Raw genomic sequence first — 2,122 nt, forward strand, 5'->3', positions numbered from 1 at the left:
TACACATTACACAGGAAATAATTAACATCCTAGGACTTCCCTCAACTTCATATACTTACCTATATTTTTTAATAATAAAAAAATCCCTCTTATGCTCTTTTTAATGAAATAGTTAAGAAATACTTTTTGGAAAATACCTGTGGTATCAGCTGTTATCCAAAGAAGGTTTTTCTTGCAAGAGAAAAGGACAGAATATTAAAGATATATTGCTTTTTTTCTTTCTCAGATATGGAAAAATGCACCAAGTGCCCAGATGATAAATACCCAAATGAGGCCAGAGTCCAATGTTTCCCCAAAGTCATAACCTTCCTGTCTTATGAAGAACATCTGGGCATCATCCTGGTCTCTTTTGCCCTCCTCTTCTTCCTAACCACAGGCCTTGTTTTGATCCTCTACATTCAATACTTAGAAACTCCCCTTGTCAAAGCCAACAACCGGGACCTCTCCTACATCCTCCTGGTCTCCCTCTTGCTTTGCTTCTTGTCTCCTTTTCTCTTCATTGGTCAACCAAGGAAAGCCACCTGCCTTCTACGACAAACGGTTTTCAGCATCATCTTCTCAGTGGCCATTTCTTCTCTCTTGGCAAAAACCATCATGGTGGTGCTGGCCTTCCTGGCCACAAAACCAGGAAACCGAGTGAAGAGATGGTTGGGGAAGAGCTTGGCCAACTCCATCATCCTTTCTTCTTCTGCTGTCCAAATTATCATCTGCTCCACCTGGCTGGGAGTTTCTGCCCCCTTCCCTGACTCTGACCTCCACTCCCAGCCTGGAGAGATCATCCTGCAATGCAACGAAGGGGCCGTTGTCATGTTCTACGTCACCCTCAGCTACATGGGCTTCCTGGCTGCCATCTGCTTCACGGTGGCTTTCCTGGCCAGGAACCTGCCTGGGGCCTTCAACGAAGCCAAGCTGATCACCTTCAGCATGCTGGTCTTCTGCAGTGTCTGGGTGACTTTTGTGCCCACCTACCTGAGCACCAAAGGGAAATCCATGGTGGCTGTGCAGGTCTTCTCCATCCTGGCCTCCAGTGCTGGTCTGCTGGGCTGCATCTTCATCCCCAAGTGCTACATTATCCTTCTGAGGCCAGACCTCAACACAAAAGAGCAGCTCACAGCCAGAACAAATGTAAAAATACATTGATATTGAAAGAATTGTTAAAAGTTTCTTTTATTTGAAAGGAGATATTCTTTCCATTTAGATAGTAAGCAGGAGTCAAAGAAAATCATACGTATATGTTTCAAATTTGGAAATTTTTGTATTCTTCACAGCTTACAGCCAGAAGAAATGTGTAAACGTGAGATTGAGGAATTTCAACTTTTAACATGTTCCACAGTCCAAACATAGAAAATGGTCCAAGCTGCTCTGCATGCATGAGTGGGCCAATTATTTTTATTGAAATAAGTAAAGGGTGTGTGGAAGATTGTGAGGAGACAAATTTCTTGGAGAAATTGGAGTATATTAGCAAGACAGAAATATAGAAGGAATGTATGGAGCAACGTTGATGCCCTCATTTCTCAGTACATTTCACCCGAACTGCTGTGGCAACGTAACTGAGACATTTCATTTTGTTTACACAATAACTCTTTCTTGAAGGTAGCAACAATACAAGGCTGGGGAGGTAACTTGAGTCTTGCTAATTTTGAATATTCATGCTCACATCATCTATTAAATGAAATATGCATATGTATGATTGTCCTTTACTCCTCCTTTCCTGGAATGTATAAATATGAGTGCATCCTTTTGTCTGTAAGATTTCCTCCCACTATTTTCTGGAGGGAAATTCCTCCAATGGACACTGAATAAATAACAACTGCAGTGAGCCTGGATTATTGGATTATTATTTTTTAGGTCCTGTGTTTGATTCCACAGAAACTGGTGTCAGGAGTGGGATTCACAATCTTCCATCTGCCACCAGGGACAACAGATGGGGCAGCCCTATAGGGTGAGTGTTGTGAGATTGATCCCATAACCCTTCCCACTGCCACATAAAGGCACCATTGAGGAGTGTGTGGGAGGCCACAATCTGTGTTTAAGTGTCTCTTGTGGCTGGAAAGGTTTGTGGTCCTTTCTGTCCCAATTCTCAGCCGCCCTGGCCCTGCTGTGAGCTCAGCCGAGCGATGCC

The 2,122-nt window shown here is 43.4% G+C and overlaps 1 protein-coding gene across 1 annotated transcript; it reads left to right on the forward strand.

Moving 5' to 3' along the window:
* Window positions 1-228: 228 nt before the first annotated feature.
* Window positions 229-1,140, forward strand: LOC148111919 (vomeronasal type-2 receptor 26-like). The gene has a single exon (XM_087879396.1). The coding sequence runs from the start codon at window positions 229-231 to the stop codon at window positions 1,138-1,140; it is 912 nt and encodes a 303-aa protein (XP_087735522.1).
* The last annotated feature ends 982 nt before the right edge of the window (window positions 1,141-2,122 follow it).

Source organism: Pantherophis guttatus, chromosome 15 (genome assembly GCF_059756535.1).
Source record: "Pantherophis guttatus breed Tessera chromosome 15, ASM5975653v1, whole genome shotgun sequence".
NCBI lineage: Eukaryota > Metazoa > Chordata > Lepidosauria > Squamata > Colubridae > Pantherophis > Pantherophis guttatus.